This window comes from Erithacus rubecula (genome assembly GCF_903797595.1).
Source record: "Erithacus rubecula genome assembly, chromosome: 6".
NCBI classification, from domain to species: domain Eukaryota; kingdom Metazoa; phylum Chordata; class Aves; order Passeriformes; family Muscicapidae; genus Erithacus; species Erithacus rubecula.
Window position 1 is genome coordinate 48,799,390 of NC_136688.1, and position 23,322 is coordinate 48,822,711.

A 23,322-nucleotide genomic window follows, 5' to 3' on the forward strand; every position below is an offset into this window, starting at 1 on the left:
CCAACCCTTTTTCTGGAATGAATCTGCAGCAGATTTCAGAGCATGCCTCAGACACACTTAGGAACCCTACAGATAAGGCCCAGGACCCACAGTCAGCAGATGAAAGCTCTGCTGCCTGCTCTTTGCATACTTAGGCTAGTCAACATCCAAACTCTAAAAAAGGGAAATAATGCTACTTTTCAGGCTTATAAATATGCTATGAGGCCAAACCCATTAGCGTTTACAAAGCACTCCTAGACTCCTTGTCTGGAAGGAGTTATACAGCCATAAAGTATTATTGATGCTGTTCTAAGGCAGAAAAGTACATATTACTGCAAATCCAGCAGCAGCTCTTCATGCACCATTAAGGTTTACTACACTGTCTTAATCTAATCATCAGCACTTCAGAACCCAGATCTGTCATTTGAAACATACGGACCAGAATTCATCACTGAATAACCAACTGGGTCAACAATACACAGCGTAGGACACACATGCTCTTTTTTAACCCACATCACACATCTACAACTGAACCATTTGTATTTTCAAAACCTCAGCATTATTGGTTTTCCTGCCACATTGCATTATGTCTATTCAGGATTTTAACAGGTTCAAAACTCAGATTCTAGATCTGTTTGCACATTTTAAAAAAGCTGATATGGGAGGGAGTGCAAAGTTCAGGTCTATACCTCTCCCAGCATTTATCAAGGAAACTAGTTCCTTCAGGCAACTTTTTCTGCCCATTATTATTCTGAGATCTCCTTTGCTTGTAATTCTGAAAATGTATTCATAACTAGTGGTACACTTGCTTTTGACTTGCTGATCAAAATACAATCTTTATAGCTCCAGGCACCATCATCAATGCTGAGCTGGAGGGAGTTCAATCCAGTTCAACAAAATCAGCTGTTAAAAATAACAGCCAGCTCCCAAACCACATCTTTGCAGTGATTTACTCCATCCCCTCATTCAGCTGCTGCCACATCCCTTTGTGGTGGTCTCCAAGCCCATCTTGAGCTAGGCAGGCAATTCTTGCTGCCCACTCCTCACACACTGAGAACAATTTTCTCCCCCAGTGCAGCACAAGGGCTGTATGAGAGCTTCATCTGAGCTTGAAGAAAGTTCTGCCCAACTGTCCTCTTGCTCTCTACTCTCCTATAGCAGCTCCAGGAATTCTGCACGTCCCTGGCTCCCCATGCCAGGTCACACTCCATGCTGCCCAGCCCTTCTCTGCTCTACAGATGTTGTTTTCAAAAGAAGAAACCTGTCCCTTTGTGCATGACACAGTTTTGGTCTAAATCTAGACAAGAAATCTCTCCTGTAATAAAAAAAAAAAATCAAATTCAAATATCACCAACCTTGAACATAACAGAGTCAGGGTATTTTACTCTTTGTACAGCATTCCTTTTACGGGGGAGTTCCAAGGCTTTCCCAAAAATATTGTCTTTCCTTCACTTTACACTGCCAAATAGAAGAAAAATTTAAAAAGGATAGTCCCATAATTTTTGTCCAAATAAGGCAGAATGAAGCACAGGACAGCAGATCTTCCATTAAAAATCTTCTCTGTGCAACCTGGCCAAGATGCTGTGACAAGAAGAAAGGAAAAATAGAGGCCTTTCCAGCAACTGCATCAGCTGCTGTTTACATGAACCATTCCTCATCTTGCAGGTCTCTGAGAAAACTTGTCTCCACAGCTGTGGATCAGAAAACTTGTTTGACCTAAGCTGCTATGGACAGAGAGCATTTGCAGCTCTGGAGGGATGCTTTCTCAAGAACACAGCCCCATGGCAAAGAGCATTATCTAGTCACCTCAGCCACTCCTAAGAACGACGCCTGCATCACTCTCAGAATACTCAATACTCCAAAAATGCTGAGCACCTGTGCTTGAACTGAAGATGCCCTTCAGTATTCCTGGTGGGCCCACAAAGACAAAGATGCTCTGGATCACTTGCCACCATGCAAGCTCTTGACCTGCTGCTGGAGAGCCAGAGCAGGACTGTGACCTGCACATGCCACCTCCACCAACACTCCTGCCCTCAGCTCTCACTGGTGTTAGGCAGCAGATGTTACTGAGTTACAAAATGCTTCCTTATTTCTTGGCAAAAAAAAAAAAAAAAAAAAACCACAGCAACAAAGCACACAGAAGTGGATAAAAACATAGCTTTACTTTTAAGCACAGATTAAACAATATTGATGTTTAGAGGGCTGTGTTTGTAAATAACAAATTTCCAGAGGAACTTTATTATGTTCCTAGGGTTAAGAACTAGTGTGATCCCGTTTCTCTTCCTTACTAAGCTGCAAGTAAGGATGTGACTGAATACAACTTCACTTAGCCCCATAGGATCTACACCCATCATTTTGAATCATTAGAGAGCATTCATTTGGGATGATCCTTTCTCTTCCCCTCTCTGCTGTTTAGCTTTACATAGAGAAAATAATTAGTGTATACAGCAAACAACAAACAGGAATAAAATTAGTCCTTTCAAACTGAGATATTGTTTAACTTGCCTAATTGAAAAGACAGAAAGCAAAAGCTCACATTGCATGGCCAGAGGCAAAGTCATAAAATGTCACTTTTCTGAGGTTTATACCCCAGTAATCATCTTTTATACAAAGAACAGTGATTCATAAATCTGTTTTTTCATAAAAATTTTGCACAAAAAATCTGAAATAAAAGATATCCCCTCCCTATTTTTTCTTGGTCAACTTGAAGCTGAAGAACGGTCTTTATGAGCTGTGGGAGTGGAAAGTCATTAGGACTTCAATTCCAAATGAAAATTAAGGCTTTTAACTTCCCATACTACTCATACTGACAACCTTTCATCCATAATTGCCTAGGAAGAGTTACTGCAGTCTTGTCACCCTCCTCGGGTGTCAGTGATAAGCTGACAAATAGATCCTCCCTCCCAGTTCCACCACGCAAATGGAAATAAAAGCCCATGTGGTTAAGAAACTCTGAGCTCACACCCAAGAGTGACTCTGATGACTTTTCAGTCAGGACTTGTTAGGAGGTGCCAAATTGCCAACATCAGAAATAAAGCAATCAAGGGATCAGGTAAGAATTTAGCTGGGAAGAGGAAGAGTGCCTTCAGCAATTACAGCAGACACCCTTTGCTTTGCAGGGACATGAGGAGCAATGTGACAAACAGAATCCTTCTGTTTCACAGCTGTGATTCTTCACCTCAGCAAAAACTGCAACAGACTAACATATAAACATTTTAAATACACATATATGATATTCAACTGGGCAATATAGATGGGATGAATTGAAATAACAGCAAATGCTGTATCCACTCTGAAAGGCATCAAGGTAACCTGTTGCTGTGACAGCAGCAGCATCTTTCTGCACTTGTCTGTGTTTGTGGAGAGGCAAACCCTGCTTTTTATCTAATTTTGCTCATCTTCTCATTTGGGAGAATCCTTATTTGACAAGTTTTCTGTTTTTTTACAGTTGGCAGGAGACTGACCACACTTCATCATCCTGTGGTTCCAAGAAGCATATACAATACAAAAGGAAGCAATCCAGTATGTAAAGTGCTTTTATCCCAGTAAAGCTGGAACAGGATTTAAAGAAACTCCAAAACTGGGAATTAGAAATGTGTTGAGTTACTCTAAAGACTTCTTCTTCCTTGCCAGATCAGTATAACTGAAAACCTGTTTGTTATCCCTGGTACCATGGTAATGGTCAGAGGCCCTGTTTGAGGTAAGGGTCTAATTCTGTTGAGCACAATAAACTTGAAAAAGACAAAGGAAATATATTATCCTGGCTGTATAAAAGGACAACCACAAATCACATAATTTAGCCAAGACTACACCAGAAAGCCTTGTAACAAAGATACAGCACTCCAAACTGAACACAGTTCAGTGCTCTAACTTGTAGAATCATCCATTCTTCTGTTATTTCAAAGCTTACATCTAAAACAATACAGTCTTAACTGACATCATAAAAAGAGAACTTTTATTACAAGAGATCAGGAGACAAGCATGGGAGACTTTCAAATAAATTGCTCAGAACCCAGGAAGCAAACAGCTGCACCAAAAACCCAAAAAGAACAGCTTGCAGAAGATGGTTGAATACAATCATACACGTGCAGCTACATCCACATGGCCTGGAGGACAGAGCTGCAGAAATCATTATTGCTCCTGAGGTAGAAACTGCAGCCACTCCAGAAGAGAACATCTCCACAAACAAGGCATATATTATCATGCTTCAAGACTCCAAAGAGGAATAAACACACAGGCTTTAAAAATGGATCACTATTTTTAAAAGGTGCTAAAAGGATGGAAAAGGAAAACCCTCTAAAAGTTATCAGAACTGAGAGATGGAAAGGCTACTGCAGTGACTGAAATACTCAGCTGGTTTGTAGACTCATAAAAATAAGCACCACAGAGAAATGAATGAATAATTGAAATAAAGCAAGCCAGTGCAGAGGTATTTGTAACAGCAAAGGACAGGTGTATCAGCAGTTTGACCAGGGGTGAATGATTGACTCACTCCCATGCTGGGTTTCAGCTGCAATCAGGAAAATGAACAAGGGAACATTTTATCAGAGTTTTTCACAATGTGCCATCCCTGTGCAATGCATGAGCCTCTGGTGAAGATCATATAACCTATAACTATGTATCACATTCAACAGCAAACAAGCTTTTAACTCAGTGGAAAGGGATTAAAAGCTCCATAGATCCAAAGCATAGATCAAAGTTATATTCAGCTGCTGGGAAATAGATAAATATGAGACTGCAAATCCCAGTAAGGAAGATAAGAAAAGGAAACCAAGAAGACAAAAGAATACTGTGCATCACAATATCCCTTTAAGATTGTACATAAAAATAAGATTTTCTTAACACCTTTGTTAGGAGCTCGAAAAGATTCAGCATCAACCAAAATTAGTTCTTTTTAATTACTGATACTCTGTTAGGATCTGATGATGTTACTCTGGCATAAAACAGAAGATTTATGTAGATTGTCCTGGAGCCTGTTATATTAGATCCTACTGAAAAAGAAAAATGGGAGGGGGGAAACAGTGAAAACATCAACATGCAAATGGCAAATTCCTGCATGTTTATAGCCAGCAGTAGTCCTCTGGCAACACAAAAAAATCAAGCAGAACATTGCCTAAACAGGACAGATTACTTTCCTTGTTGGAGATTAAAGACACTCTGGATTTCCTTCAGAAAAAATACCAAAGCAAGTGTAAAGAGTCCAAGAGTCAATTTCATTCATGTCCAACAGTGTCCCATGGTAATTCCACTGGGCACTCAGAAGTACAACACCACTGAACAGTCCATGGTCTGTTACAAAGTCACAGCCAGGAGCAGAGTGTCACAGAAGTGGCATTTAAAGGACAAGGTGTTATCAATAAGTGTCACAGAGTGAGAGAAATGTACCTTAGCAAGTAAAAAACTGCAGATGAAAGATAGATGCCAGTCCTCCAGAGACTGCTTAGCACTTAATCAAAAGTCAGAAACCAGGGCTCTTGCATTTGTGATGCACAGCAACCTGTCTTCAGATGATCCAGAGATGATGGAAGATGTGGGGAAGAACAAACAAAATCTAGTCAGTCCCACTAGATCAGAGACTGACAGCAAGCCTCTTCCTGCTATTTCCATAGAAATATTACACTTTGGGGACTGGAAATGCTGTCTTTTTTCTTCTTTTCTAAAACAATGGTTTGGTTTGCTGCTCTACTTTGAGTAGTGCTTTTGCCAACTCCTTTCCTCTTCTGCAGCACCAGGACAGAGAGGCAACTGCTCTGCAGCCTTGGCTACCACCCCTGGGGCTCTCATTACCCTGGGAATGCAGGGACAGGTCAGACACAGCAGCCAAATCCCCAGGCACAGGCGCCCCTGGACATGGTTTGATCTTACTGTCCTGGAGATGGTTTGAAAGAGCAGCTAAGTGTCTCCTCTTGCTTGCTAGCCAGAGCCATACTCCATCCATCTGTTCCTCACACTTCATCTTTCATCTCACACAGACATTCAAATGCAGCTGACCTTCTTGTACATGAATGAAACCCCAGCAGCAGAGGAGTTTGGGATTAAATGGGGGAAAATGCAGCAGCATGCAGTCCTGAGTGTCACTGCACAGTGCTGGGGGATGGAGCAAAGTCTGAAGGGCTTTTCAGAGCACTCCAGCTTTGATTGAACTAATTCTGCCAGCAAGCTGGCATTGACACAACCACAGAAGACAGCTAGCGTGTCACCCTGGGACTGCAGTGCACAGCTGGCCACAGCCCTGGTGCCATAAGCCTGACACTCAGAGGGTGCTCCCTCTGCTGCAGACAGCCCTCCCACCCCAGGCTAGCAGGAAACATCCCATCCTACCAGCCCCTAGGACAGCCCAGGCAGACAATGACATAACTCACATCACATTCAGGATTGCTTCAATTTCACTGCAAGAGAAGTCTCAAAGCCAGTTGAAACTAACCTGTTAACTACTTCACAAGGACTTTAGGTCACAAAGACTCTTTACAGAAGAGGCTCTGAGCAAGGTGAACACTTGGCACCACCACCTTAGAGATGTAACTCAGAACAAGCAATGAGTTCTCTGAGAGGGGCAAAATAGCAAGGCAAGAAACCATTTAAGGGAAGGAAGAGTATATGTACCTGTATGTACAGGGGCTAAAGTAACCTGGCACAAATGGTCTTGACCCAGACATGAGTCACTGGAAATGTGTTCAAAATAATCTGCCCAGCAGCCTTCAATTGCCATGGTGATAAATGTTTCCTAATGCCTAAGAGCAGCTGAGTCCTGAACTCCATGCACCTCATTCACTAACAAAAGCTTTCATTATACTGAAAAAAATGAAAATCACAACCAAATTGTGGCCATTTTAAGCCCTCCTCAGATCAAGGGCTGATTTACCATCCCTGGTTTCAGTGGGGAGCACCGTTCTCACATCACTGCTAATTCAGAAGATGGAGCCGGCTCGCTTTTTGCTTCACAATTCAGTGGGCAAGGGGAAGATAGATTCTCTGAGACAGTGTTACTTTTTCTGCCAGGAGTTATCTATTTGCAGAAGTGGGTCAACTTTCTCTTGGTGGACACGCTCGTGTGCGAGTGCCTGGCAGCGCTGCCTGCGCCTCCCCGCGCGCAGAGCAACTCTGCACGTAACTATTTATGGCAGCCAAGTGTTTCATGAATTGCAGCAAGTTAACCACAAGGGGATGATGACATTTGGCGACAGGGCAGGATGAATTCTGGCTGGCAGACAAAAAGTCAGGTTAAAAATACAGAATGCAGAAGCAAACCCAGCCAGTTGCAGCTAATTCGCGGGAAAACTGGATGTGCAGCCCCCAAACCTTCCCCATTCCAGGCGAGCAGTGCTGTGTGTTCTGCAGTGGGATGCATCAAGGCCTGTGTGTGAATGTGGAAAGAACATCAGCCTTCTGAGTTCAAGCATTTTAGCAGAATTTTAAATGGGCTTAGATGTTTCTCATTAGCCTCACTCCACATCTGATGTGTACCAGATGTTTTTGCCAGTTTATGCACCTCACCTCCATCTCACCTACCCTCAGCTGTTGTCCAGTGTTCTGTTCCCAGAGCATCTCCAAGGGGCAGCCCCAGTACAGAAGGATGCTGCAAGGGCAGCCTGAAGGGACAACATCAGCAGACCTTGCCATGGATATGTCTGTGTGAGATACAAGCAAGGCCACAGCCATGCTGTGGGGCAGATAAAAAGCCCAAAGCCTCCCAGGGCAGACCTCCAGTATCCCCAAGGTCAAATGGATGCAGGCACCCCTGTCCCCACAAAGTATTAACCCTTCAGCTTTCAGATGCAATGCTTCTGTCAGTGTTGGCAGTCTTGCCTCTCATCTCCACACATACATAGAGTGTAATACCTGCCTGGGCTGCATTTTGGGTTCCCATGCCTGCCACTTCATTAGATCACCATTTAATTTGATCCTCAGCTTTATTTGATGAAATGTCTCCAGAGGACCAAATCATTTACACATAACCAACACAGTCTACTTCCCTTATTCTGATTGCTTTAGATGAGAGTAATAATGGATGGATAATTCCATCAAAGGCCCATAGAAAACTGTCTTTTAATCAATACAAGTTTTTTTTCTTCAGCAGGACAGCTGAGAATAAGATATCTCTATATAATATTGAAAGAGGAAAACAAAATTAGAACACATTACCATGGAGAATATATTTCTAGATATGGCCCAATTTTAATTTAAGCATCCTGAGCCTTGTTTTCAGGGACACCAGCTACACTGAAGTTTGGGAGCCAAGCAGGCTGGCACACAGGCAGTGCCTCAGCAAGAAGGCAGAGGTGGGCAATGAAAAAGATGCTTCAAAATGAAGCACTCCATGGAAGTCCTTTGAATGAGTGGACAGTGACTACTGGCTACAAGAAACTCAGGCTGTACCCTTCATGTCTGAGACCTTAGCATTGATAAGCCAGTTAGCAGAACACATAGAACTTACAGCAGAGATGGAATCAGGTGTTTCTCCAGAGGTCTTACATCTATCTAGTGTACCACCCCAGAGCTGATTTCCTGTCTTAATCACAAGGAGTCTGTATGTAACAGCCTACAGCACCAAAAATATCAATACATTTAAAACAGCAGTATTAAAAAAAGAACATTAAAGGCATTTCCAGAGGATGAAAAGTGCTCTTGATATGAGAAAGGAAATAATTGGTCAAGTAACCAAACCTGGGCTTAAGCTTGGCAGGAGCCACTGAGCTCTGACAGGACCTTCTCTGACCTGGGCTGCCCATGCAGTGTGGGGACTATAAGGTGGTGACATCTGAATGCTGCTGAGAAAAGCAGTTTCCTCTCTTTCACCAGAGCTAGGACAGGTGCCCTGCAAAAGTGGGCAATGGTCACCACAACACCTGGAACAGGGCTGATCTCATCTGGCTTTAGATGGCTGCATATGAATGAGCTGACCAGGCTTCCTCCTCATCAGCAGAGAGAAAGAGCATGACCAGCATACAGTTCTGCTCTCTTTGATGCAGACACAGTTCACATAAATCATGACACCAAAGTGCCTTTCTCCACCTGGCCAGTAAAATATGTCCAAGGGAATGCAGATGTCAAAGTCTATACTGGAGATATCTCAAATTAAATGGGATGAACTTCATCTTTTGCTTCTGCCCCTGCACATTCTCATCTCAAAGGCCTCATTAATATGCCATTGTAAATAATAAGTATATTGGTTATTAATATACTAATAAAACAAAGTATTTTGACCTTAAGTGTATGCAAAGAAGAGAAGTACAGGGTAGCTGCATGACCAATCAATACCAATCCACAGAGAACAGCAATTTCTCTCTGCCACCATTTTAACTGCAATATATTATACCCTCTAGGTAAATATGTGGACATCTACAAGTGGGAATCAATAGAACTAGAGATCTTCCCACCCCCTCACCTAGAGAGATCATTCTTCTTTCATTGGAGAAGACAATAAGAGGTCATAGATTAACATCTCTGCTACTCCAGGCTGTCTACTGTACCCACAGCTATTTTCTGGGCCACTCTGACCACTTCTGAATTGTTGATGTTTTCAGTAATTTATAAAAACAAAACATCAAAATTAACACTTCAACTAGCTGGAAGAAAGTCAGAGACACTGGAAATCACCAGGTCCATTTTGGGAACCTCGAGCAAAGAGTTTCAGTGGAAGATGAAGTTCTAACGACAACTTCAGCTGATGGGTGTGAAATAAAACTGAAGCCTGAATGCTTTGCCTGTATGCACAGGATTTTGTCCCAGGCACATCACTAGCTGAGTCTGGGTGCCTCCAAGCTCACAGATGGACGAACAGTAGTCCCAGTCAGATCTAGATAAGGAAACCCTTGGTGGAAGTCCTTGCCCTGGCCTCAGGGAGCTTTGAAGCACTCCTTGTCACATTGTCCAATGTGACAATTCCCACATACCTCACAGTCCAGGGATATATCCTGTGGGAATAATCCTGAGGGCTTTTCTTCCCCCAGGTCATGTTGATATCAATATCACCTGACTGACTTTTTTATTTTAATTCTCTTTTTTAGATCTAATTCTGTCAAGAGCCAAGCAGCTGCTTCAACAGAGCTGTCTAAAGCTGGATGGGCACAAAGATTGTGTGTGCACACAGAGATCCACACCATGCATAAAAAGGAAACCCAAACCATTCACAAGCACACACAGTGACTGTCTCTCAGTTTCTGTCCTAGATCTGGGTGGTTTAGAACTGTGACATATCACTACAACTGGCCAGCTTCCATCACACAGCTTGGAGGTGCCCCTGTCCCACAGCCTAGTCCCTGTGCACACAGAGAATGGCCATACCTCTCAGAACAAGCAGGATTACATGTCTTCTAATATTAGCCATTTTCACACTATGTTATAATTATTATCTTCTATCAGCGAATAGTTAATCATCAGCTTCTGAAAGACAACTTGCAGAAGTAAACAAACTTCAGAAAAATGAAGCCAAAGTGGACCACCAGTTGGGTTGGGGTTGTTTTTCACAGTTGCACAATTTATTCTGAATTCACCTTACAAATCTAGAGTTCATCACCTCACACTGGGGTGGGTCACCAGGGCCAATAAATCAAGCCCTGGTTCAACTACTTACTTACAAGGATCACTGAACAGAAAATGAGAAACATTTAACCCACCTTTGCTCACTAAGATTCCACTAAAAAATCTACCTTTCTGCAAGTGTTTTACCTGCCCCCATACTTCTGACTCCTTTAGAAAAGCACTTAACAAGTGAAGCTCAATGGATACCACTAGAAGGGACAGTAGAGTTCTGCATTTTCCAGTTTCCAATTTCAGGCCTTTCCAGCTTTTCCATAAGCAAAAACACCCTAGCAAGCAGCTCACAAGTAGCTACCTTGCTCCCACCAGCTGTCCAAAGCTTCTGCTGAGTTCTTACTACAGATGCTAAATTCTGCACAGCATCCCTTTCAGCCACCTCCTCTCCCTAAGAAAAGCACACAGGGCTGTTCATTTCAGTATTAGCTGAGCTGGCCAGGCAGTGTCTGTTTCACCCACTGGTTAGTTCTTTAGTGCTTTAAAGATATGAGACAACAGCAAGCCAGACTCAAGCTCAGACCAAAAAATGAAAGGCCATGCACTCCCTTTCCTCTGCCTTCCTTCTGTTTTATTCCTGAGGGAAAAAAATCTCAGCAAGAAGAGAGTACAAAAGGGCTGAGATCTGGGCTGCACACACGGAAGCAGGGACAGGAGCAGGGGACACAGCAGGATGCTCTCTGCAGGGCTGCTCTGTGACAGCTCCACCACCCACCTGACTCACTGGAGTGGTTTTTCATGCTCACCTGCTCCTGCCCTGCTCCTCTACACTGTCACAGGCTTAACAGAATTGTTGCTTGGTCCCAGGCAAACCCTTCCCAGACTTCTTGCTGCCAGTTCAAAAAGGGGCCTGATAAGCCCTACATTTGCATATGTATTGAGAGGCATTTCCAAAGGCACAGCCAGGGAAATGGCCTTGCTGAATACCGATGCTATCTGAGAATGACAACTATTCAAGTCATTTTACAGCTTCACTACCTAAGTGGAGAGATCAGGCTTGTCTACATGTTACAAGGATTATTAGCTTTAAAAGTGCTGATCATATCCCTCACACCCTCAAAAACGAAGCCGCACGGGTTCACAGGAAAGAGCTCCAATTCGTCCCACCGAGACCACCTTCCACAGGCACCCCAGCACCAGAAGTCACTAAAGCCCAAAGGTCACGTCTGAAATGCTCGGGTCCATCCCCATCCTTCCGACACAGGAAATGAGAAGGGCTGTGCCAAGGCACGCATGGAAACACGTGTGTGCAGATGTTCTGCCTCCCTTTCCTACTCTGACCCTGCATAGGCAGGACACGACACTCGGCGCTCAGTCCCCTGTAAAGGCGCTGCTGGGCACAGTCCCACACGCAGCGCTCGAGGAGGGCAATGAGAGCTCTGAAAGCAAAGGCTTTCCTCTTTGTGCTGACAGGGACGACTTGAATCCCAGGTGAAGCATCCCGCTGTGCCTTCACCCCGGATTGAAGGTATTGGTTATGTTTTGTATACCCCAGAGCCCTGAGTTAACAGGTGGCTTCAACTGGCTTTATCCTATTCAGCTACCATTCCTAAAAGGGACACGGTCCAAGGCTCACAAACCAGAACTGTGAAGCTCTTCAATTCCAAAACAGTAATAACACATTCAATATCTGTCATGTGCTCTTCAAGCCTCTGTGGAGAGCAATGCCTTATGAAAATAAAGTCAAGTCACGTCAAGAGCAGAAGCTATCTGCAGATTTACAAAGCAGATACTTCTGATTTAAACAGCTCTAAAAGAGAGAGATTAAAAAATGCCACACCGAACATTTAAAGATGTTTGCTGTACCATGCACCATCTGGGGTCTGGATCACCCTTGAAACAAGCAAACCCTGACTACTGGGCAAGGTGTCCAGAACATCTCCAGCCATGAGTTAAGGCACATAGCTGAGGTAACAGGACTGCAAATAGCACACTCATGGATGAATACTTGTGAAACAAGTTGACCTATCTGCCATGCCCTCAGGTCTCTTGGGACACAAAGACTTGCCACAAATCACAAAACAAAACAAAAACAACAACAACTAAACAAACAAACAAAAAACACATCAAGAGCTCTGGGACCCGAAAGCATGGTTATCTGGTAAACACATCCACTGCTGATATCAGAGACAGCTTCTGGGTCTCCATCCCCTTCTGTGTGCTTAGAGATGGGAAAAGGACACCCCAATCAGCAAATAGTCCTCTCTGACTGAAAAAGAGGATTAAGAACATTAAAAGTGGTCTTTTATATAAGAATTTTTTAGATTCCTGCAGAGCCCTCTTGACCACACTACTCCTTCTAGAAATCATGTATTTGGTCTTGTTGGTTTTAAGATTTTTTTTTTTTTAATCTCAAATTTAAAGACATTCCAATGCTATTTTAATGCCTGATCACAATTAGACAACAGGAGAAACTTTGCTTGAATACAAACTGCCAGAGGAGGCTTGGCACAACTTCAATGACTCGCCTGAACAAAATCGTTAGTACAGCATCCCTTCGAGAGCAATCTCTTTTCTAGAAACAAAACTCCTCTTTCTGAGGTGGAGACAGGGGAAAGCTGAGTTACACCTCTCCAAAACTGCTGAGCTAGCAGCCAGCCTGCCCTGAGAGCCTGTGGAGCTAACAGGTGATGCTCCGTGGGACAAAGCTGCACTTTCATCAGATGCCTCCAAAATCTTATCCCACCTTTATCAATCTTATCAAACTAGCCCACAAACAAGCCAAACATAAACCAAAATATTTAAAGGGGGAGAGAAAGAGGGGGAAGAGTGAGAACACAATCAGTGTTTATTTAACCCTGAAAACTCAGGCTGTTTTTTGTCAAAAAAGAAACCCAAAACAAACAAACAAAACCAAACACCAACCCTGCTGGAGATAAAAGAGGCTCCAGCCCTCAGCCCAGGACGTTGATAAAACAGTCAACGCACTGATAGCACACCTCCCCGGTGCCCCTCCCGGCTCCCGGGGCCGCTCTGCCAAAGACGTCACCGAGGATGGACAGGGCTGGGAATGGCCAGGACCCCCGGAGACCCCCACCCCACGGCCAAGGGGGCCGGACACGCAGGGAGGGGCGGGCAGGGCTCACCATTGAGGCCGTTCGGGATGCTCCGGTGGTGCAGGGGCGCGGACAGGTCATCCATGGACCTGCGCATGGCCCCGGCCTTGCTGTCGCCGGCCTTGTGGTGGTGCAGGTGGTGGTGATGGTGGTCGGGGCTGCCCGCGCTGCCCGTGCTGGAGGTGCTGCTCCCGTCCCCCACGTCCCTGGTGGCCGAGCCGCCGTTGAGGTTGGTCAGGCTGGCCTGGCTGTCGATGGAGCTCCGCGAGCCGGCCCCGCTCCGCTCCTCGTCCAGCATCAGCACCATCTCCTTCAGCTCCACGTTCTCCCGCAGGAGGGTCTCCTGCCTCGCCTCCAGGTCCTTCAGCTTCTGCTGGTACATGCCCACCTCCTTCCACATCACGCTGGCCGTGTGCCTCCCGAAGCGCTGCCATTCCCTTGACAGCTTCTTGCCTTTTTGCCGGTCGTCGTCCAAGAAGCAGCAGAGCTCCCGCAGCTCCTGGTTGTCGTCCTGCAACTTCTGGTTCACCTCCTTCAGCCCGCGGATCTCGTGCAGGTGGAGCTGCAGCCGCCGGTTCACGTCTTTCATCAAGTTGCCGTGTTCCACCATTAAGTTCATCTTTTCATTCTCCACTTTCCTCAGTCTTTTCACCAGCTCTTCCTTGCTCCATCTCAGCATCTCCTCTTCTGAAATTTTGCTCAGGTCTTCTTTAGACCCTTCCAAGGAATTTTTTGCCATCATCTGTGCCTAGGCTGCGTTTGCTCTCACAGAGTAACAAATGGTTCGGGTTATTCGGATGATTTTGTTCGTCTGATTTCCTAGAACTAAAATTCACTGCAGCATCTCGGGGAAGAAATATTATAGTTCTCCGTGGAACGTTGGACAAGGAAGAAGAGCAACGCCGGACTGGAAATCCTGCTTCCCCATAGACCCCATAATAATAATAAAAAGAAAACACAAACCAAAGGAGGGGGCGGAACGAAATAAAAAAAAAAAAAAGGCGCCCCCACTGCCCCGGAGGCTGGGGGCGACAGGGAGCCGGGAGCCGAGCGCTGCACTCTCCAAGCGAAGCCTCCGCAGGGATCGGCCAACTTACCCCGGGCAAAACAACTACGCGGGGCCGCCCCCCGTTCCCGGGCGCTCCGTCCACTTGTCCGGCGTTCCGCGGGGACCTGTCCTGTCCCGGGCACCGCGCTCCGCGCTCCCCGCGCCGCCGCCCCGCTCCGCCGTGCGCGCCCGCAGCCCCGCGGCGACCTGCGGCCGAGCCCGGCGCGGCGGCGGCCGATGCCGGTGCGGCGCTGCCGAGGAGCGGCGGGGGAGCCGGCGCCTTCCCGGAATGGCTCAGCCCTCGGGAGGGAGGGAGCGAGAGAGCGAGGGAGGAGGGGGGCGGCTTGGTCCCACCTCCTGCCGGGCAGGGCGGCGCGGCCCTGCCCCAGCCCAGCCGAGCGGCGGGGAGGGCGGGTCGGCTGCTGGCGGCGGAGCCGGGCCGAGCCGAGCCGAGCCGAGCTGCGCCGAGGCGAGCAGAGCCGTGCCGTGCCGTGCCGTGCCGTGCCGTGCCGTGCCGCCCCTCGGCTGCTGGGCTGGGCGCTGGCCGAGCCCGGTGCGCCGCGCCCGCCGCCGGCTCGGGTTCTCGGGTTACGGAGCGCGGCCGCCGCAGCCAATACGGGGCCGCCTGGCGCCTTCGAACGGCAGGTACAAAGGGACGGGGCCGCTCCCTCCTCCGCCCGCCCTCCGCCCGCCCCGCCGTGCCCTGCCGTGCCCTGCCCGTGCCGCTCACCGCTGCCCCCCCGGGGCTTCCACCCCGCTCTTTGCCTTTTTTTTTTTTTTTTTTTTTTTTTTTTTTTCCCCATATGGGTTCCGCCGCGTTTTCTTAAATAAAATGTACCGGAGAGAGCACCATCCCGGGAAAGGGTGGGGTTGGACAAGCAGGAAAACGCGCCTGCCGGGCGGCCCGGGGAAGCGGCGCCGAAATGGCCCCGGTGCCGCTCTGCCCTGGGCTGGGAGCGGAGCGGCATCTCCCGGAGCATCTCCGCTGCTGCCCAGGGCTTTGTCACCGGGCCCTGCCCCGCGCCTCCTGCCCCGCTGCCCGCCCTCCCCCCGGGCTCGCCGCCTTTGTCCGCGGCTCCCTCCTGCCTCGGCAGGTTGGAAGAGCTGGCTCCAGCATCCCTGCCGCCTCTCTGCTCCTGGGAACGGCATGTTCCTTTAGACCTCAGTCATGCGGAAGAAACGCCCCTGAAGTCGCACATAACGCTTATTCCTCGGTAAAATCATCACAGGTTCTGGTCGTCCTTATTGTCAGGAAGCTGAGGTGCCAGCCTCAAGTTCTGCATGCATCGGACAGAACCTTGTAAAGGGTGTGGAAAGTTCATAAAGTCAATTTCCTAGGTAACATGTGGGCAGATTTCCTATATCTTTGCATCGCATCCCCTGAGTTTCAGTCTAATGCACTTCCCTATGATATCTTTGTGTGGGCTGTTTTTTGACCAGTATCACTATGTTAAAACAAAAGGCACACCAGGACACAGCATGAGTATCCTTAAAAAGCCCCAGGGAATTGCCAGCTTTGTGTTCCTTAGGAACCTGAGTAAATGGTTTGACTCCAAGGTTAATCCAGTGCAACATCAGGTTTCTGACCACACTGGAAAGCTGGTCAAGACACCCTCTAGCTATAAAGAGACATCAAATCCGATGCCAGAGCGTGGGATGCAGAGCATATGGCCTGTGCATGGAGGGAACATCGGAACAGAGAGGGATGGAGGATTGCAACTTCTGCCTTTTGATGTTACCTTTCTCAGCCTTGGTCAAGCTGCAGCTTCTTCCTGCTTTTCTGCAGAAGTCTATGCTGCTCTGGGTTTCTGAGCCCAGATATACCCTTGGCAAACTAGACAAATGCCTGTTCCCTACTAAAGCAAAACAGCAGACCCTCCCTGCTCCTGGGGGAGCTCATCCCCTCCATGGGCACTCTTGTCCCTTTTCTCCTAAGGAAGCTTTTTGTCCCATTGTTATCAAAAGGGCAATAGGAGCTTAGGAGAGCACGGACACTGGTTCACTTCATGTGGGATTTGCAGGTGGATTCTTGGTAGCACAGACCTGAGGATGTGAAGAGGACAGTTCTCCCCTAGCACAAACTCATACCAGGGTACCCTGGAGAGGAGAGAATCCCACTGAACAGCCAGTGGTGAGGCCTGTTTGGTCTTATCTAGGGGGATGGCTCTGAGCAGGTAAAACCAGGCCACCCAGGAACAGAGCTGTGCTCAGCCTGGTTCCACCTCGGTGACAGTTCTCCAGAAGGTGCAGTCCTGGCTGTGGCTGGTCAGGCTTTCCTGAGGTTGCCACCTCAATCAGCCCTTAAGGGCATGGAAACCAGCAGGTGTGTGTGCTGAGAGGTCACTGCTGCTGGGCTCTGGGGCAGACAGGCACATGGCATCACACTGTCCCACCTCCTGCTTCTCACCACCCTGAGCCACAGCTCATGGCTGCATCGTGTCCAGGAGGCACCCAGGCATTTTTTGAGCCAAGCCTTTTATTTATAAGGTTTTAATCATATCCTTCCCCACAGGAAGAGGAAAGGACTTCTCCTAGACCCTCCCAAGCACTGATCTGACTAGCAGGTCCCTGGCCAGTGGCCGGGAGAAGGAGGAGCAGAGCAGGGGGATCTTGCAGAGCAATTGATCAAGTTGGAAAGAGATCGAAGCCTCTGGCAGCTGTGTCACAGTCACAGTGAAGCTACATTGTGGCAGTGCCTGGCCTGGCATTTTGTTGCTGGGCTCACCTGAGGTTTGCTTCATCACTTTCCCAAGAAAAGCTGTCTTTCCTAGGTGAAACCTTTCAAAGTTTGAGCATTATTGATGTTTCTGCAGAAACTGAGCTCAGCAGACAGGAGGGGTCCTTAGAGGAAGTGAGGAGATTATTAATATCCACAGAGGAAGTCCCTGTGATGATTAAGACTTGCTTTCAGTGCTCAGTTTGTATGTCTGTGCTTTTGGAAATGTTAACACCCTGATGCCATCCACAAGGGGCTTGCTGTCAGTGCCCAGGTGGCTGCTGAGGGATGGTGACCTGCTGGGCTTGGGCATCCAGAGACCTGTGTGCTCAGGAGGTGGCACTGAAGCTGCCAGCTGTCCAGATGGCAAATGGTCTGAGTGACTGTGACCTGAATAAAGAGGACACTATGCATCATCACCTGTACTGCTCCCTCATCTTCCCTTCAAGGTGGACCTTGCAATGCAGTAGAGGAAAGACCCTTCATTTTGGAAAGGCAAGGCAGCAGTGCTAGAGCAGAGGTATCACAATGTGTCTGTGGCCCAGGTGATCTGTGGGCACAGTGGAAACAAGGGCTGTGTTGAGATAAGATTTTAAATGTTTTCATAGCTTGGAGGAAAAGGACAAGTCAGTGCACAGTTTTATGGTCAATAGCAAACCCAGTGTTGCAAAGCATACTTTAATCAACACGAATAATAGAAAATGCTGGGGTATTTTTGATGGGTTCTTAGTTTTAGTTTTAGTGAAAAAACCCTATTTCCCGGTGGTGTTTAGATGGCATTGTGATTTCCTTGTACAATTTAGATGAAGTGTAGAAGCAGTTGGTAAACAGCACGCTGTGGATTCCCTCTTGTTACATCTGGCCATGGGGCCTTCTGCAAGCTGCCAGTGAAAAACACTTTCAATATGCATGTTATCTTAAGCTTTTGATGCTCATGTAAGACAGCATCAAAGCCTATCCCTTGCATTGAGTCAGATGGACATTTCCACCCTGTTCAGTCAGGGATGAAATTTTAAAGTGAATTGTAACAAAATAATAATTTTAGGAAAAAATCCCAACGAAACAACTACAACCAACCTACTGGGTAAGAATGTGCTTGATGTTAACTCCTGAACTCAGCAGGTGATGCAAAAACTGAATTTGGTCCCTGGTAGAGCCCAGCGACACAGAGCCTCATTGAAGTGTTACCAAAGCATTCCCTCTACAGGGTTAGGTCAGTATTACAGAAACCACCACCGCAGCCCGGAGCTGTGCTGCCGCTCCCCTCCCTCCCTCCCTGGAGAGGGGCGGCTCTTCCAAAGCCCACCCCTAGGTGAGGGAGTGGGCAGAGGGGCAGGATTCATCCCAGTGAGACTCTCCCAGACCCTGGTATTCCGAGGCAGCCTGAGAAATACACCCTGCAGCAGCCTGTGCATGCAGACTGTGATCCAGTTTATATGCACTGAGACTTACTCCATTCACCATTTGCATGGGATATATCCTCAGTGGCACTGGTATTTTCCTATGAATCAGCACCAAGGCCTAATCCTTGGTTAATGTTTTGATACCCAGCACCTAGATTGCAACAATGGGAGCTCTCTTTTTTTGAGACAAAGCTGCATGGTAACAAAAAATGAGCAATGCTCCAGACTCTGCTATCAAGGTAGGCACCTCACTTCCAGCCTGATTAAGCTGTATTTTCAGCCAGAGCACTTTTCCAGTAACAACCTGAAGAACTGTTTTGTGTCATTCTTCCTTCTTTTCCCAGATCAGCTGAACCATCCAGTGAAAACCCTTCGTGCCTCCATTTGCCCATCTGGCTGAGCAATGAGGAAAATGCAGTCTCTTGGAAGATTATGCAGCACTCCTTAATGCTCCTCCTGGCAATATAACTGGGCCATCCAGTCCATTCTCTCTCCTTATGAAAATAGTATGTTTTACTGGAGGATTTCATCTTATGTCCACAAAGCCTTTTTATTCTGTGCCCTGAAACTGCTAGTAAAATTCTACAATGTACCAGCTCATTCAAAGGACTTCAGGGCATTCTGAGAAGGATTATGGTTGTGACCAGCAAACTCTTTGCCTTGCCAGAAAAACAGGTCCTCCAAAAGGCATAAGCAGTAGCCTTTAAACATTGCTACAAAGAGTAGTGTCCGAACTGGAGACCAGCAGAGATGAAGAGCTGCTCCTTGAAGAAAGGCATGGAAGGTGTGTGTTCCCAAGATGTTCCTTAAATGCTGTTTTCCAGTCCATTTCAAAGCATCCTGTATTCACCCAAGAGGTGCACATTCACATGTTGGGTCCAGATCTGCTCCATGCAGGCACTCTTACAGGGCTGATGCAGCAACACCAAGTCAGAATCTCTTTTAGGGGCAGCTACACAGTGTGCTTGAGCCAAAAATAAAATGTCCATAAAAATCCTCTCACCCACAGTGTTTACTACCACTTCATTTTCATGGAATTTATAACGATTTTGTGCAACTCTAAATATGGAGGCTTTTTCCCTCATCCCTAATCTGTACATTGGGAAAGGACTGGAAGTTAAATCCTAAGAAGGATGCTGCTCCTACCTGGGAGCTGCAGGTGACTGACATGTCCAAAACACATACATAACAATTAGAGCAAAAGTTTCACTTCTAATTTAGTGTACAGTGGGCATCCAACTTCATAGTGCAGTCAGAAGGCTACATACAATATCAGAGTTGCTTTTTTTAAGTATTGAGAAAAATCTCCTAACTCTACTTAGAAGATTTGAATCCTCAGGATTACCACATGCCTGTGAGCTGAAGCCATGTGCTGGGGAGCTGTCTATCCTCCACCATCATCTACCCAAAGAGGAGAGACACTGAGATTTTTTGATCCCAGTGTGTGTGTCAGGAAAATATTTTGACAGAACTTATTCTGAATAGGTAGGAAATCAATCAGTAGCAGGAATAGAGAGACAGGCAGACTGGATCAAAGTGCTGGCCTCTGTATTGTCTCTGCCAGTGGCAAATACCAGATGCTGATGAGAGTACTGTGAAAAACCTGCCCATAGCGTGAGTTTCCTCCTCTCTGCCATCTGGTACTGCTTGGCTTCTTCCCAGAAGTATTAAGGTTTACATCCCTTCCAAAAATATTTACCATCCTATCTAACATGGGAAGAAGGCCAGAGATGCAAATACCCCTTTTGCAAATACCCCTTTTGTAAATACCTAGACAAGTGTTGCAACAAAGAGAAGGGAGAAATGGTAAGTAGGAATTTGCACCTGCCTTGGCATCACTAAACTGCAGCCCTCAGTTACCCTGACTTCAGGGCATGACTGAGGATAAATTCTGCCCTGAGTTAGAGCTCACAGCATGGGGAGGGCTCTGTATTTGTGGGGGCAGAACTTGGTTCCTAAAGGCTGAGGAACTTGCAGGAGGTTGTTTTGCCAGACTAAATCTCTTTCTGGTTTATAGTTGCATCTTTCCTGAATGTGCAGCACCCACCCACAGACAAGGTACAGGAAACTCCAGGAATTTAGACCTCTGTCATTTAAGCCTGGTGATTTAAACCCTGGCTTTGCCAAGAGTATATTCACATCACATGCATTTTTTTTTCTCTTGCCACCTTTATTCTTGTTTCTCTTTCAGCTCTAAAAAACCCTCAGTTTTGGGGAGGCAGAGTGAATGCTCTTCCACCCTTGACAATGAATTCATAACAGTTTCAGTTGAATTATCTTAGGCATCATTGGTTTAAAAACAAGAGAAAAAAACAATCAATGCAAGGATAGAAAAATTATCAGCACCATTCACAGGGACTGTTCAGTTTCATGGCAAGTGATGTTAATGCAATCAGTCTCTGAGCTCGACAGGATTGCCCTGAGCAGTCTGTGTCCTGGGGGATGCAGCAGCCCCTGGGCTGTTCTGGGCTCCTCCACCCCACACAGACCCTCATTGTTCCTGACACAGCTCTGCTCAGGCTCAGCACTGCTGGCTGCAGCACAGACACCTCCCTGTTCGAGCAGATGAGACCATTGGTATTAGCAGCATGAGGTCGATGCAACCTGAGTAATTCTGCAATAGAGAAAATGGGCAATGTTACACTGTCCCCCATCTTCATTATACTCTGATTTCTCATTCCCAAATGAATAAATGACCTTTTAGATGTATTGATGCACCAGAGAGTTACAAATATCTGGTTTTATGCTATAAGCAGGGCCTGTTGGTACCCTTCACTCAGTGTTAAAGAGTATTTTCTGCTTGCAAGACAACAATGCTGCTGAGGACCTAATTTTGCCTTTTATAGCTCCGTGAAGCCACTGGGATTTTATAGCAGATAAGAGAGGAGAGTCATGCCCTAAAATGCTGACACCACTTCTATATATCATAGAGATATCTGAATAATTCATAGTGTCAAGCAGCACAACTTAAAGGAACAGTGGCTTAAGTGACAACATCCAGTTTTCATCCATTCTGCACAAAAATTAATACTCCACAAATTTCTTTCTTACACAAAATCCATTATCAGTCTTTCCACAGAAGAACTGCAACAGTGTTACATGAAGTGGGGTGATACACAAAACACGGGATTTCATTGTGATTTGACACATTACTTGCTACCTTTGCCTTCTGTGGTATTTGAAATGGAATTAAATAAAATCTGGCCTAGATTGGAAAAAAGGGATAATAAAAAATGTCCTTCCCCTTGGGCTCATCCTGGTGCAGAGATGTTGCAGAGCCCAGGCTGCTCTCGAAGGTCTCCAGCAGGTCTATGGATCACTTTCTTTTCCTTATAGTGGCTGCCTTTCAAAACAATTAAGTCCCAAACAAAGGCTGAAGATCAGCCTTTGAATGAGGAAAAGCCCTCCAGGCTTTCCTGGAGGAGGGAGTGAGGGAAAAGCTCCCCAGGAAATCACACTTGCACTCCTGATATAAAAGTAGCACTTCCAACTTGTCTCTCCTTGAATGTGTGAAAGTAAAAAATGCTCTGGAGGTTGCAGATCTACATCCTTTCAGTTTTCCACTCTCAGCCCGTAGTTTGGCCTGGTGACCCTTGCTGGCTCTGATGTTTTAGGCTGGGTGCTGGGCAGGGATTTCTTGAGAGCACTGACACCTTGCCAGCTCCGTGGGGACCGCAGGATGTGCTCTGCAAACGTGAGCCAGGCAGGCAGGCAGTGCCATTTTAGACCTCCTGACAGGTGATCCCACCAGCACACCTTCAGGCATGGCTCAAATCCCCTTCCTGGCCTGGGTGACCACAGCAGGTGACTCTGTTGCCCCTCTGCTTTGTGCCCACATCTGCTGCCACTGCCAGGCAGGGTCACCATCACCAGCGCTGCCATCTGAACACAAAAGGGGCAGGACACCACTGCCCACCCACGGGAGCCCAGGGAAATCCAGGTGGTGTGGGCTGATCAGACTGCCCAGGGGAGGTGAGGCACCTTTCCCACATGGTCCTGGCTGCTGTTGTATTTCCTGCACTCTGTCACCAGTGTGCTGAAGCCTTTCCCACGGCTCATGGGTCGCAGCAGCGCTGCTCTGGCTTGGGCTTTTCCCTGCGGCAAGCAGGTAGCTCTGCCTTTGGATTCCCCGCTCATTCTCCGCCCGCGGTGGTTTACCCCGCTCCAAACCCGCCCCTCTCGGCGTCAGTGTCCGTGGCAATCGCTGTTGCCACAGAAGTAAAACTCTGAAAGTCAGGAATTAATTGCCTTAGGGCTCTGATCATTTTTAGTGGTGCGGATATAATCTGTCAGACACAGGAACCATTCTAGCGCCGAGCAGCCAGAGCAACAGAGATGCCCGTATTTATAATCTTATTTTTAGTCTCTTCATTTCCAGAGCAAACAAAGTCAAGGATTTATATTTTGGGTACAACTCGTGCTTTGTTTTGCAGATGCTACTTTTCAGCTATGATGTACATTGATTTTGATAGCATGCAGGGTGTACCAGGCTTAATTGATCAGTTCTGCTTGCACATTTGAGCTTATTTGTTGTACTCCCTGCTTTGCCTTCATTAGAAGTGAATTTAATGCTCAGAAAAGTTTCCA

General features: G+C 46.7%; 1 protein-coding gene across 1 annotated transcript in view; it reads right to left on the reverse strand.

Annotated features, from left to right (window-relative positions):
* Positions 1 to 14,781, reverse strand: part of CCDC85C (coiled-coil domain containing 85C) — a 106,736-nt gene extending 91,955 nt beyond the window's left edge. The window contains exon 1 of the mRNA XM_079308202.1: positions 13,599 to 14,781. Within this exon, the coding sequence (XP_079164328.1) occupies positions 13,599 to 14,310 (712 nt within the window). The 5' untranslated portion in view covers positions 14,311 to 14,781. The remainder of the gene's footprint in view (positions 1 to 13,598) is intronic.
* Between the last annotated feature and the right edge of the window lie 8,541 nt (positions 14,782 to 23,322).